The sequence below is a fragment of the Sebastes umbrosus genome, chromosome 14, assembly GCF_015220745.1.
Source record: "Sebastes umbrosus isolate fSebUmb1 chromosome 14, fSebUmb1.pri, whole genome shotgun sequence".
Lineage (NCBI taxonomy): Eukaryota > Metazoa > Chordata > Actinopteri > Perciformes > Sebastidae > Sebastes > Sebastes umbrosus.
The window spans coordinates 31,933,447-31,946,833 of record NC_051282.1 but is presented as its reverse complement, the minus strand read 5'-3'; the positions used below and the strand labels follow the sequence as shown (position 1 = coordinate 31,946,833).

The 13,387-nt window shown below is 36.8% G+C and overlaps 1 protein-coding gene across 1 annotated transcript in view; it reads right to left on the bottom strand.

The window, feature by feature from the left end:
* Positions 1-6,813: 6,813 nt before the first annotated feature.
* The window catches only part of doc2a (double C2-like domains, alpha), a 46,410-nt gene continuing 39,836 nt past the window's right edge, over positions 6,814-13,387 (bottom strand). The window contains 3 exon segments of the mRNA XM_037792009.1: positions 6,814-7,742; positions 10,049-10,145; positions 11,296-11,377. Coding sequence (XP_037647937.1) covers positions 7,606-7,742; positions 10,049-10,145; positions 11,296-11,377 — 316 coding nt within the window. The 3' untranslated portion in view covers positions 6,814-7,605.

Here is a 13,387-nt window from a genome sequence, read left to right as displayed (position 1 = left end):
GAGACGAGGAGGCTTACCAAGGAGTGAGGATACACCCGTGTTTCCTTTTTGGAAGTCTTTTCAGCACCGCGACGTATAAAAGAGGCGTTCTGGTCCCGTTGGTCTCCTCACATGACGGGTCGCTGGATATCTTAACGATACATTATTCCTCATTTTTCGTTTGTTTCCTACGATTCCCCAGCAACACGTGTCACTTTCACGCATTCAGTCTTTTCAAAATAAACTTCTGTCTTCACAGGAAACTACTTAGTTAGTTTTAGGAAAGATGTCGGTTTGAGTTAAAATAACTCCAGTTACTGAAGTACGGAAGTTACGTCAAAGAACGTATATCGATAAGAAGTGAAAGTCAGTCGTTCATCCCAGCAGCAGAGCTTCGCTTGTTTTGGACTGAAAGAGACGACCAGACGCCAGTAAAACGTCCTCCTACAAAGAGACGTACTAAAGTAGAACTACATTATTTCTATTCTATTGTCATATTTAATGTCTCTACTGAAACGTCCTCTGTTGAACAATAACAATATTATAAATATTTATCATATTATAAATATTTATTTATTTAGTAAGCTTTTTGCCCGGCTGCGTCTCGGAGGAGCAGAGAGTGAGCGATGGACATAAATTAGAAAAATCCAACACACAGATTCTGAGAGTAAAGATGCACGTTCAGTATGCCGAGGAAAATATCAACAAAATAATGATCCTCTGATTTACAGACGTCTCTTTAACAACCACGGACACTCAGTGGTGTTTTCAGTCCAAAATGGCGGCAGCGCCATCTAGCAGCTAGTGTCAAAAAAGCACCTGAATTTCACCTCTTTGCCTTTAAACTCTTTGGTTACGTGACAAATAAATCAACATTGACTTTCAGATTCACACGGGACACTAACAGTCTCCTGGTGAACGACCCGACCTCCGACCTCTGACCTCTGACCTCCTCCCTACGCAGCGTTAATCTCTCTTATATAGATATATATGAATTACAGTGACTATAGCTCTGGTCGCAGGATGAGAACAGTCTGCAGTACGCTGCGCAGAATGATTTGTAAATGTTGACAAAACTTTTCAAGTTTTGAATTCATATAAAGTTCACCAGTGGGGAACTCGTATTTCCGATTATTCCGACACCACTGAATGCAGCACCAATGCCCTCTCTCCAGTGTTAATGAAAGTGAAACGGCGTCGCCTCGTGTCAACAGACAGAGCTGTGATTAGAGATATCTGATACGCCAGGCAGTCGCACGGCGGAAGGGACGAAGACGAGAGGAGAGGAGGCGAGGAAAGGAGACAAGGATGTACAGACTGGTAAATGAGGAGAGCCCAGATGTGTCCTCGCTGGTTTCCAGATGTGTCCTCTGATGGTTTCCAGATGTGTCCTCGCTGGTTTCCAGATGTGTCCTCTGATGGTTTCCAGATGTGTCCTCGCTGGTTTCCAGATGTGTCCTCTGATGGTTTCCAGATGTGTCCTCTGATGGTTTCCAGATGTGTCCTCGCTGGTTTCCAGATGTGTCCTCTGATGGTTTCCAGATGTGTCCTCTGATGGTTTCCAGATGTGTCCTCGCTGGTTTCCAGATGTGTCCTCTGATGGTTTCCAGATGTGTCTGACGGTCCAACTGAAGGACAGTTTGACTTGTTGCTGCAATACTGAAATCTGAATATTAATATATTATTTATTTTCTTTTGTCATCAGTGTTAGACGGTTTGAACTGTGTCTGAGAACATGAGGCATGATGGGAAATGAAGTTCCGTCGGTCCCAGTGAGTGTGTGTGTGTGTGTGAGTGTGTGTGAGTGTGAGTGTGTGAGTGTGAGTGTGTGTGAGTGTGTGCGTGCGTGCGTGCGTCTCCTCTGTTCTGTGTATTATTATCAGTATTTTGTATTGATGTGAAACATCTGTTTTTTTAGACAAAATAAACATTCAGTGAAACTGTTGAGCCTCTGAAACCTCCACTGATTTATTAAATACATATTTAGTCTCTTCAGCTGGATTCACATTTTAACCACCGCCTCAGTTACTTCATGATTATAGTTTTAATTATTGATGATTTATCCACTTTGTTCTATTTTATGAACTGATTTATGTTTTGGTTGTAAAAAGTAACTAAATAAATAAATGTGGTGCAGTAAAAGTACAATAGCTCCCTCTGAGATGGAGTGGAGGTAGAAAGTACTCAGGTAAAGTACTAGTACCGGTACTAGTACCGGTACTAGTACTAGTACTGGTATCAGAGCAGTGATGTATTTGGTGTTTTACCTTTTCAACAGTTCGTGTCCCGTCTTTGAATCTTTGCAGCAAAATGTAACGACGGAATAATAAACAGCTAACAGACATAAATAACTCCCCATAAACTCATTAATATAATATTATATATATATATATTATTATATTAATGAGTTTATGGATTATATATATATATATATAATAAGTTATATCCGTTTAGTTTGAGCTTTAAACGGTCGCAGCTGGTCTTTGTGTCGGAGCTTCTTCCCTTTCAGGTGTTTCCTCTTCACCTGATGACAGCTCTGTGTGGGCGTGGCCAGATGGATGATTGACAGATCTGTGTGGGCATATATATATATATATACATATATATATATATATATATATGTATAAATAAATAAAAAAATACATTTAAGAAGTTTATAATAAATAAAAAAAAGGGAAAATGTAATAGAAGAGCAGATAGATAGGGGAATTACTACAATGCTAAATAAATAAAGAAGCAGATTAAAACAGAAATTTGTTATATTTTATCAATTAATCAATAGCTACATTTATTTTTAATATATTATTTTATTATTATTATTTTGGCAGCTTCCGTCCTCCATATAAAACAGGTGCATGAGGTAAAAAAATGATAATTATTGTACAATGTACTAAAAAGAACAACACACATAGAAATGTGTGTTGTTCTTTCCTATTAAAATTTCCCTTTTATTTATTTTTTTATTTTTTTAATTCATTTTCTATTTATTTATTATTAACTTTTAAATGTATGTATTTATTTTGCATTTAGTTTTTATTTATATTTAAATGTATTTATTCATATCAATTAAAAAGTAAATAATTAATATATATAATATAATAATAAATACATTTAAAAGTTAATCAAAATAAATAAATAAAAGAGAAAAGGTAGGGGGCGGCAGTGAACCACTAAAACAGACTCACTGCTCCGCCTGTGTTCTGGCTGTAGGAGGAGGCAGTGAACCACTAAAACAGACTCACTGCTCCGCATGTGTTCAGGCTGTAGGGGGCGGCAGTAAACTCCTAACACAGACTCACCGCTCCGCCTGTGTCCTGGCTGTAGGGGGCAGCAGTGAACCACTAACACAGACTCACTGCTTCGCCTGTGTTCTGGCTGTAGGGGGCAGCAGTGAACCACTAAAACAGACTCACTGCTCCGCCTGTGTCCTGGCTGTAGGGGGCAGCAGTGAACCACTAACAGACTCACTGCTCCGCCTGTGTCCTGGCTGTAGGGGGCAGCAGTGAACCACTAACAGACTCACTGCTCCGCGTGTGTCCTGGCTGTAGGGGGCAGCAGTGAACCACTAACAGACTCACTGCTCCGCATGTGTCCTGGCTGTAGGGGGCAGCAGTGAACCACTAACACAGACTCACCGCTCCGCCTGTGTTGCATTCCAAATTTATTGTTGCATCGTACATAAAACACCTGATAGAAATGTAGGAACACCTGTAAAGCACGAGATCAGTGTAAACAACAGTCCAACGATATATCGTATAGAAAGCCACATTCATACATTCAGTCGTGCATAAAAGAAGAAGAAGAAGAAGAAGAAGAACGATAACACCGAACAGAAGAATCATAGAACCTGAATGTTTCATCATGTCTCAACATTAGAAAACAGGCAGTATAGAGATATAAAGAAGTATATCAACATATTGCATCATGCAACACCGAGGAAGAACCACTTGTAGTGATGTATCATCATCATCATCGTCGTCATCGTCATGGCAACAACAGGATGCAGTTTGTTTTTTCACAGTCTCGTTGAGGAGTGCAATAGAAATGTGATCCGTGCGTTATGATATGAATTCAGATTATAATATTAAGAGCAACATGACACCTGTACAGGTTTATTAAATGGCTCATATTTCATTCACATGTTTTTTAATATCTTTTATGTCCCCAACTGACAGTTCGCTAAGCCCCGCCCCCCAAAACAGCGATTGTCCAATCATAAGCTTATTTATTTAATATGGCAGCTCCGGTCCTCCATAGCGTATTACTGCTAGAAATTAGGACTCAATAAATAGATATTCCACTAAATGTACCAAAAATAATATAAAATATAAATGTAGGCATTAATTAATTGGTGAAATGTGGTATTAATGATATTTCTGTTTTAATTTGCTTCTTAATTTATTTACCTTTGAAGTATTCCCTTATTTATTTACTCTTCTCTTTAATTTTCCCTCATATTTATGTATTTATATATATATTTTTTTTTAATTTATTTAGTTATATTTGTATTTCTTTTATTTTCTTTATTTTTATATTTGTTTTGTATTTACTTTAAATCTATGAATTTATTTATGTATTTATGCATTTATTTATTTATGCTCGATTTTCCCTTCACATTTCACCCCTTATTTATTTCCCTAAATGTATAATTTATCTACTCTTCAATTTAATTTCCCCTTTTATTTATTTATTTACTTATTTATTTATTATATAATTCTTATTATATATTCAAAAATAAATTTAAAAGTTAATTCAAATAAATAAATACATATAAGGTAAAACTAAATAGAAAAGCAGATAAATAGGGGAAATAATAAAAAGGTAAATAAATAAAGAAGCACATAATAATACAGAAATATAAATGTATGGCACATTTTATGAATTAATTAATGCCTACATTTATTTTGAATATTACTTTTGCTTCATTTAATGTCATATTTATTTATCTACTGAGTCATTTATTTTTTATTTTGGCAGCTTCCGTCCTCCATAATACCCAACGTGATCTCACGGGAAGGCGTATAAATAACACGCCATTTTTAAGACATTTTGTGTCTTAAAAATGGCTACACATTTTAAGCTTTTCACGCGTCATTTAACGACCCGTTTAACACGTTGTGAAGTCAAACAAAACTACTCAGTTATGTTTATGACAAGATCATGTTTTGGGTTAAAATAAGTATATTCAGGGTTACGTAAATTAAGCTACGTACGTAAGTTAAGTCATCAACGTAAATAAGTCAACAGTCAACAAGACATGTAGTGCAGTAAATTCCCTAGTAAATACTATGCTAGGGACGGCGGTGAAATCTGCGACAGTTGTCATTTCAGGTGGTAAAAGTGACTGAAATCAAGGAGCTTTTGTCTCAAATAAGAATGTGAATTTTGAGGGTAAATCTGCCACCGTTAGCGTTGTAAACTGAGTAAAATGTGCATTGTGAGAACAGCGACTAATGGAGCGCGGCTTAGCGAACGTTCAGCTACGACGATTCTGGTGAAATTACATCATATTCTGGAGCCTTTAAATCAGTGGACATAAAACCTCTTCACTGAAACACACACGGGTGAGATTCCCTCACTGATAGCACCTTTAAATAACCCTCCATGCCTTTAAAACACTTCATACAAAAAACAAGATTTAACATCGCAAGAATAAATTAAATGACACGTCTGTGCAGCTTTTCCAGACTGAAGGAACCTTCATCAAATCAGCATTGACAACCAAAGCGTCTACATAACGAGGGGGGGGGACTCAGCCAGATTAAATGATAAACTCCGATAAACTCACAGTGCACCACTAGTCCAGCATCGTTGTTACGTTACATTCGTTCCGCGGTTCCGTTCCGTTGTTCCGTTCCGTTGTTCCGTTATGTTACGTTGTTACGTTGTTACGTTGTTAAGTTACGTTGTTAAGTTACGTTATATTACGTTGTTAAGTTACGTTGTTAAGTTACGTTGTTAAGTTACGTTGTTACGTTACGTTGTTACGTTACGTTGTTACGTTGTTACGTTACGCTGTTACGTTACGCTGTTACGTTACGCTGTTACGTTACGTTGTTACGTTACGTTGTTACGTTACGCTGTTACGTTACACTGTTACGTTACGCTGTTACGTTACGTTGTTACGTTACGCTGTTACGTTACACTGTTACGTTACGATACGTTGAATGTCAACGTTTTTACATTCTGTTGGAGCAAGTGATGTATATCGAGCGATAGTTATTCAAAGTTAAGCTGTTACGCTAGGTTGTTGTGTTAGGTTGTTACGTTACTTTGTTACGTTAGGTTGTTACGTTAAGTTGTTACGTTAGGTTGTTACGTTAAGTTGTTATGTTAGGTTGTTACGTTAAGTTGTTATGTTGAAAATCAAGGTTTTTACATTTGGTCAGAGCAAGTGATGTAGTATATCTAGTGACTGTTATTAAAAATTACACTGTTATGTTAGGTTGTCGCGTTACGTTGTTGCGTTACGTTGTTGCATTACGTTGTTGCGTTACGTTGTTGCGTTGTTGCGTTGCGTGACGTTGTTGCATGACGTTGTTGTGTGACGTTGTTGCGTGACGTTGTTACATTGTTACGTGACATTGTTACGTGACGTTGTTATGTTGTTACGTTACGTTGTTACGTTATGATGTTACATTACGTTGTTACGTGACGTTGTTACGTGACGTTGTTACGTGGCGTTGTTACGTGACGTTGTTGCGTGACGTTGTTACATTGTTACGTGACGTTGTTACGTGACGTTGTTATGTTGTTACGTTACGTTGTTACGTTACGTTGTTATGTTACGATGTTACATTACGTTGTTACGTGACGTTGTTACATGACGTTGTTGTGTTACTGACCAAGTAGTTTTGTTGCCTAAAGCTAACCAATCATTTCTCAACGTTAACCATGTGGCGTTGTGCATTCCTGCAGTTGTGATACGAGGCTGATATGAAACGTATTTTGGGTTCAGAGGCGTCGACATTCAACGTATTCGTGGTTTGCAGAAATGTACAATGCCAACATTTTTCTTGCCGACTGGGTTAGTTGATTTTACAAACGTGCCTTAAATAAACTGTGATCTTATTGTCCTGTTAGCGATCGATCTCTCCGAGGTTAGTAATAAATTAAGGCTTAATAATTTAGATCAGACTTAGAAAGTGGATCACCAGAAAAAAACTACTTTTCTGGCCTTTCAGGGCTTCCGTAGTTTAGATTTAGATTTAGATTTCGATGAATGCTGAAGTATAAAAACAAACATGCAGTGAGACGTCTACAGCTGGTTTAATCTGTGTGAGCTCCGCCCCTCAGCAGTCGGTCTAACCCTGTTATATATATGCTATATATATGCTATATATATGTTATATATATGCTATATATATGTTATATATATGTTATATATATGTTATATATATGTAGACGGTGTTGATGGAGCTCCTCCTTCTGGATGACTCACCGGTCAGTAATGAAGGCACACCACCATGCTGCTCTCCACCCGTCATGGCGGCTCTTATTATAATACACTCTCCATCGCTGCTGACTCCGGTGGTGAAGTTGCTCGAGTCCGTCCCATAAAGAGGATCTCTGTGAACCGTGTGACCCCCCCTGACAGCGACCGTCTGCAGGCTGCCGCGAGGGGGTTTAGTCGTGGCTGAGGGTTCGTGGCAGCTCATTGGTCAGGATGTGCCACCGCTCCACCCGGCTGCCCTTGTTCTTCAGGCAGTCCATCCAGTGACGGAGGCCGTCGCCCTGGGTGTGACAGCTCAGACAGACGCCACCTGAACCAGCAGCAACAACAGGAAGTGTCTGCAGTCAGTCTCAGTGTCACATCAGAGGCTTATAATGGCTTCAGTTTCTACAATCACACTGAGAGAGCTGCAATCTTTATTTAACAGTTTTCACCGTCAGGGGTGGGAAGTAACTACAGCAAGTACATTTACTCAAGTACTGTACTTAAAGGACCAGTGTGTAACATTTCAGGGGATCTACTACTGAGACGTCATGGGATTGTTAACACCGAACGCCCAGGTAGCGGCGGTGCCAGCTAGCTCTGCAAAACCTTGCTAACATTTTTGGTAAGAAATTGGGCCAAAACTCACTGAGGGCTAAAAGACATCCCTGATTCCCTTACAAGGAAAACTTTGAGGAATCCAGTATTAGATATTTATTTCACAGTCACACTGACTGAATTTTTGTCAAAAACAGTTACGATTTCAAGTTATCATATTGTATCGTATCGCTCTAGATGAGCCTAATATCGTCCTTGAATCGTATCGTATCATATCGTATCATATCATATTGTATCGCATTGTATCGTATCGTATCGTCCTTGAATCATATCGTATCGTATTGTATCATATCGTATCGTGTTGTATCGTATCGTATCGCATTGTATCGTATCATATTGTATTGTATCGTATTGTATCGTATCGCATCGTATCGTATCATATCATATTGTATCGCATTGTATCGTATCGTATTGTATCGTATCGTATTGTATCGTATCATATTGTATCATATCATATCATATCATATTGTATCGCATTGTATCGTATCGTATCGTATTGTATCGTATCGTATCATATCGTATCGTATTGTATTGTATCGTATCGTATCGTATTGTATCGTATCATATTGTATCGTATCATATCATATTGTATCGTATTGTATCGTATCGTATCGCATTGTATCGTATCGTATCGTATCGTATCGTATTGTATCGTATCATATCGTATCATATCATATTGTATCATATCGTATCATATCATATTGTATCGCATTGTATCGCATTGTATCGTATCGTATCGTCCTTGAATCGTATCGTATCGTATTGTATCGTATCGTATCATATTGTATCGTATCGTATCGTATCGCATTGTATTGTATCGTATCGTATTGTATTGTATCGTATTGTATCGTATCGCATTGTATCGTATCATATCATATTGTATCGTATTGTATCGTATCGCATATCGTATCGTATCGGATTGTATCGTATCATATTGTATCATATCATATCATATCATATTGTATCGTATTGTATCGTATCATATCGTATCGTATTGTATCGTATCATATTGTATCGTATCATATCATATTGTATCGTATTGTATCGTATTGTATCGTATCGTATCGTATCGTATCGTATCGTATCGTATCATATTGTATCATATCATATTGTATCGTATTGTATCGTATCGTATCGTATTGTATTGTATCGTATCATATCGTATCGTATCGTATCGTATTGTATCCTATGGTATCGCTCTAGATGAGCCAAATATGGTCCTTGAATCGTATCGTATCATATTGTATCATATCGTATCGTATCGTATCGTATCGCATCGTATCGTATCACTCTAGCGTAGAGGAGTACTCAGTTGGTTGCAATCTGCAACCACACGACTAGATGTGACCAAATCCTAGAAACTGGACCTATAAGAGGCAATATAAATGCTCCCAATCCTGTATTTAGTATACTTTCTTCTACAGTTTGTCAAACTCTAACTGATGAAGCCTCATATAAACACTGTGGATTTAACTGGCTTTGTCTGAAGGTGTGCCAGATTATTATGCAAATGTGTTACTTGGTGACATCACCGAAGAAGCGAGGTGTTTCAGGCAGTTCAAACACGAATAAAGAACTGTATAAAAAAACACAATAGGTCCTCTTTAAACTGCTAAACAAACATAAGCTGCAGATCTAATTAAACTGCGATCACGAGACGAATTATCAGCCACCATAAGCCCTCTTTGACTCCATATTCAACAAGAATATTAACATGATAATAAACATAAAGTGTGTGATTATTAGTGGATTAAAGGGAGCTGATCAGATGGTCAGAGTGATATCAAACTGAACAGCTTTGCTGACACTAACGAGCAGCTTGTGTTAGATTCATTCATATTCACAGCTGAATCAGACGATGACTTTCTGTTTATGTTCTGGTTATTTCCTCAGACGTTCTCCACTCTGCCATGAAACATATTCTGGGTTCAGAGAGGTGTTTTCTGGACCACAGGGTTTCCTGGTGTTCGCTCAGCGATCAGGGTCAGCGATCACAGCGAGCCATCGGCACCTCACCTATGAAGTCGTTGGAGCGTCCCAGGTCGTAGTCCCACACCGTTACCTCCAGAGTCTTGTTGGTGAGCTCCGACAGGGAGATCTCGTAGAAGAACTCCTGCAGGGATCAAACACAGAATAATAAAACAGAATACAGGATACAGGTCTGTGAGGTGCAGCGTTAAAAACTACCTGCGTCATGTTTTCTTGTTTTATTTAGAGGATGTTCAAGTCGAAGTCTGGGGATACACTATTGTTCTAGTATTGAACAATAAAAAAACAATTACAATTTGTTTTTAACTTATTTATTTATTTATTTATTTATTTATTTATTTATTTATTTATTTATTTATTTATTTATCTATTTATCTATTTATTTATTTATTTTTTGGCGGGGGGGGAGGAGGTATTTTTTAAATATATATATTTTTTTGAATTTGTATGGTATGTTCAAATACTGAAATTTGTATTTATTCATAATTATTATAATAGATTTTTTTTATGAACTTATTTATTCATTTTTAATTGTCTGTGTATCAAAGCTTCTTCCTCTGTGCCATAGAGTACTGCCAAGAGGAATGTGCATGTCATTATTTTTTTATTTTTTTATTTAGAGGGGAGGGGGTATTTATTTATTTATTATTATCATTAGTATTAATTTTCAGGGGATATTAATTTATTTATATATTTAAATTAATATTATTTTTTGGGGGGGTAATTTTAAATTATTTATTTATTTATTGTATATTGTTTATAAATTTGAATTGTATGTTAAAATACTGAAAAAGCAATAAAAATGTTTAATTACAAAGTTCAGTTCAACTCTGATTTCCCATAAAATTGGAAATCGAACATCAAATTTGACAATATGGCGATCTTTCCCTAACCTGGAATTTATTAGTAGTTTTAGTCGCCAAAACACTCATCGGCTCATATCAGTGATACTGACGTACAGAAGAAACAATGAGAGGATCTTTAACAGAGCTGAGAGGATGACAGAGATACGTCTGACTGGTTTTAGACTTTTACACAGAAAGAGTTTTTAAATGAGGAGAAAATAAATGTTTCTAAATGTCTGAAGATCCGTCGTATCAACATTTAGTAAAGAAGAACTCATCCTTTAGTGGAACAGATTTTACTTTCTCTTCTAGTAAATTATTTGATGTTCAACAATGAACTGAGTCTGTGAGGTGGAAACAGATTTATTACGGGAGAAGCTCCGTAACTATCTGACGACTGTTTAAAACTCTTCTTCTTCTTCTTCTCACCTCGTTGAACTCAGGGTTGAGGGTCTTCTTCATCACGGCTGTTTTGTGTTTGGATTTCTTCAGTATGTCGGGCTTCAGGTATCTGACAGCAGCAGGAGAGAAGAAGACAAAGATCATTAGAAACTAGAACAGTAGAGACAATAGAAAGTAACTTAACAGCAGGCTGAGAAGAAGGGTTTTGTTGTACTCACTGGTTGAAAGTTTCAAGTCAGTTTGATTGTAACATATTTTTCACTATTTTTTAATTTTATTATACTTTATAGATATATTATTATTATTATATTATTATTTTTTTTATAATTTCTCTATTTATATTTTTTCTATTTTATACTTTTTCTTTATTTTTGTCTATTTTTCTCTTATATTATGTATTATACTTCATACTCTATTTTTTTTCTCTATTTTATTGTGCCACATAGTTTCTCTATTTTTACATACTTTTTTAAGTTTTCAATTTTACCATACGTTATATTTTTTTTATATCTTATTTAATTATGTATATATATATTTTAATTTTGATTATGTTCTGTTTATTGTAACGTATATTATTTTATACATTTTCTTTATTTTTTTCTTTTCTATTTTATGGTACCATTTAATTTTTCTCTATTATTACATATTTCTCTATTATATTATCCTTTTTATTTTTAATAAATATGTTAATACTTTATCATACCTCATATCCTCCCCTCATCATCATCATATCAGAGCAGTGACTTGCAGATACTTTAATAATTAGCTTAATATCTGCGTCGCTGTGAGGCTGATTAGAGAAGCATTAATAAGAGGAATCATATTGATGAGTGGAGACGAAGACGTGTGATTAATTAAAGCTGTTTGAGTTCTCAGAGCAAACAGTGGCTCTCTGCAGGATCAGCTTCATCCTGCAGTCACTGATGAAATCGTGTAAATCATCATTAATGAGGCAGTAATTAATAATAAATCACACCGAGGCCGTTTTACAGTGCAGCACACACACACACACACACACACACACACACACAGCACGGGGAAGCTCAACGCTTCATCTTCATCAGCGGCGGCTGCTGGCGCCACACAGAGCCGCGCTGTGATTGGTTCAGTTATTTTAACGGATGACAGGAAGAGATAATAAAGGCTGCCTCCTCTTCATCACAGTCACTAACGAGAGGAGGAGGACGGCTGGAGCCTCGGTACCCTGAACCGTCTGCAGCCGTGAGATGGAACTAAGTACATTTACTCAAGTACTCTAGGTACTTGAAGTATATATTTATTATTATAAATCAATGAACAACACAAATCAATGACAGATATTGATCCAGAAACCCTCACAGGTACTGCATTTAGCATAAAACAATATGCTCCAATCATAACATGTCAAACTGCAGCCCAACAGGCAACAACAGCTGTCAGTGTGTCAGTGTGCTGACTTGACTATGACTTGCCCCAAACTGCATGTGATGATCATAAAGTGGGCATGTCTGTAAAGGGGAGACTCGTGGGTACCCATAGAACCCATTTACACTCATATATCTGGAGGTCAGAGGTCAAGGGACCCCTTTGGACATGGACATGACAGTTTTTCCTCGCCAACATTTAGAGTAAGTTTGGAGTGTTATTTATCCTCCTTACTGACGTGGTTGGTACCGATGGAGTCTTTAGGTTTTATAGTTTACTATGATACCTGTATCGGACTTTTCTTCTGCCTTTCTTTTGGACAATTTTCTGACTTTGTTTTTATTTTATTTTTTAAATTTTTCAGACCTTTCTTGGGACTTCTTTGGGACTTTTCAGACATTTTTTAGACAATTTTTCTGACTTTTTTTTTTAAATTTTTTCAGACATTTGTTTTATTTTATTTTTTTTAATTTTTCGGATATTTTTCTGTCTTTTTTTCGGAACGTTTTTGGACATTTTGTCGGACAAAAACCCTCACGCATTCACATATCTGGAGGTCAGAGGTCAAGGGACCCCTTTGAAAATGGACATGACAGTTTTTCTTCACTAAAATTTAGCGTAAGTTTGGAGCGTTATTTAACCTCCTTCATGACCAGCTAGTCTGACATGGTTGGTACCGATGGATTCATCAGGTTCTATAGTTTCATCTGATGCC